This window comes from Orycteropus afer, unplaced genomic scaffold, assembly GCF_000298275.1.
Source record: "Orycteropus afer afer isolate SDZICR_OR568_19922 unplaced genomic scaffold, OryAfe1.0 scaffold00141, whole genome shotgun sequence".
Classification (NCBI taxonomy): domain Eukaryota; kingdom Metazoa; phylum Chordata; class Mammalia; order Tubulidentata; family Orycteropodidae; genus Orycteropus; species Orycteropus afer.
In genome coordinates, this window is record NW_006921728.1 from 4,162,443 (window position 1) to 4,163,417 (window position 975).

The window sequence follows — 975 nt, forward strand, 5'->3', positions numbered from 1 at the left end:
GATCAACAACAATGCATTCAAAATAATCATTTGATGATATTAATACCTGGTAGCAACTAGCTGTTTAACTCTGAGTAACAGCTTGTCCAGATTGTTCTCAGAAGTGGCAGGGACAACAGGGATGAGGTGGTATTCCCTGGTTCATGAACAGGGTTGACAGCCAGATTCCACCGTTGGATACGTGTGCTCTCTTCCTAGAACCTGGGGAATATGGGACAGTCCTTTTCAGATCTTAAAGTTATGTTTATATTCTAATAAAATTAAAAATCAAACTGAGTGTGTGGATTATATCTGCAGTTTGTTTTATTTATAAACATTATAAATTTCTTCCACACACATGGCATACCATATGTGTACTTTTTTTTCCCCCACTAGGGGCTCAAGATCTGGACCGTATCCGACTCTCCACTTACAGAACAGCATGTAAGCTTAGGTTTGTTCAGAAGAAATGCAATTGTAAGTATGCCAGTTGTTTAAACTAATTACCTCCCCCATCCTGTAGCTTACATTTGTTACTATGTTTACTAAAAGGAGGGTTGCTTTATTTTTTTTAACAAGTATTGATAAAACATGTTTACACAACAGTAAAAGTGTATTATGGTATCCAAATGGTAGCGAGAACAGTCTAAAGTAATTCTGAAGCCTTAATGACTCTCAATACCTTAAATGTTAAAATGAATGATCCTTGGAAACAATTAGTCCAAGATGACCTTGAGTCTAGAACTACATGGTGCCTGGCCACCACTGCCGACTGTTCTGAAAGGTATCACAATAGGAGGTTCTGAGTAGAGTAGGAGCAAAATGTGGAACAAAACTTAAAATTTAAATAAATAAATAAGCTTACTGGTCGGATAGGGACTGGTGGAACGCCAAAGACTGGCCCTTAGACATCTTTCAGGCCTAGAACTGAATTCACCCCGTTGGCTCAACTCTCAGCCAAATAGACAGGTCTATAGAGTGAATAGTAACACCAGC

General features: G+C 38.5%; 1 protein-coding gene across 1 annotated transcript in view; it reads left to right on the forward strand.

Moving 5' to 3' along the window:
- Window positions 1-975, forward strand: part of DTNA (dystrobrevin alpha) — a 141,567-nt gene that overhangs the window by 15,651 nt on the left and 124,941 nt on the right. Inside the window, exon 2 of the mRNA XM_007945637.2 lies at window positions 376-456. Within this exon, the coding sequence (XP_007943828.1) occupies window positions 376-456 (81 nt within the window). The remainder of the gene's footprint in view (window positions 1-375; window positions 457-975) is intronic.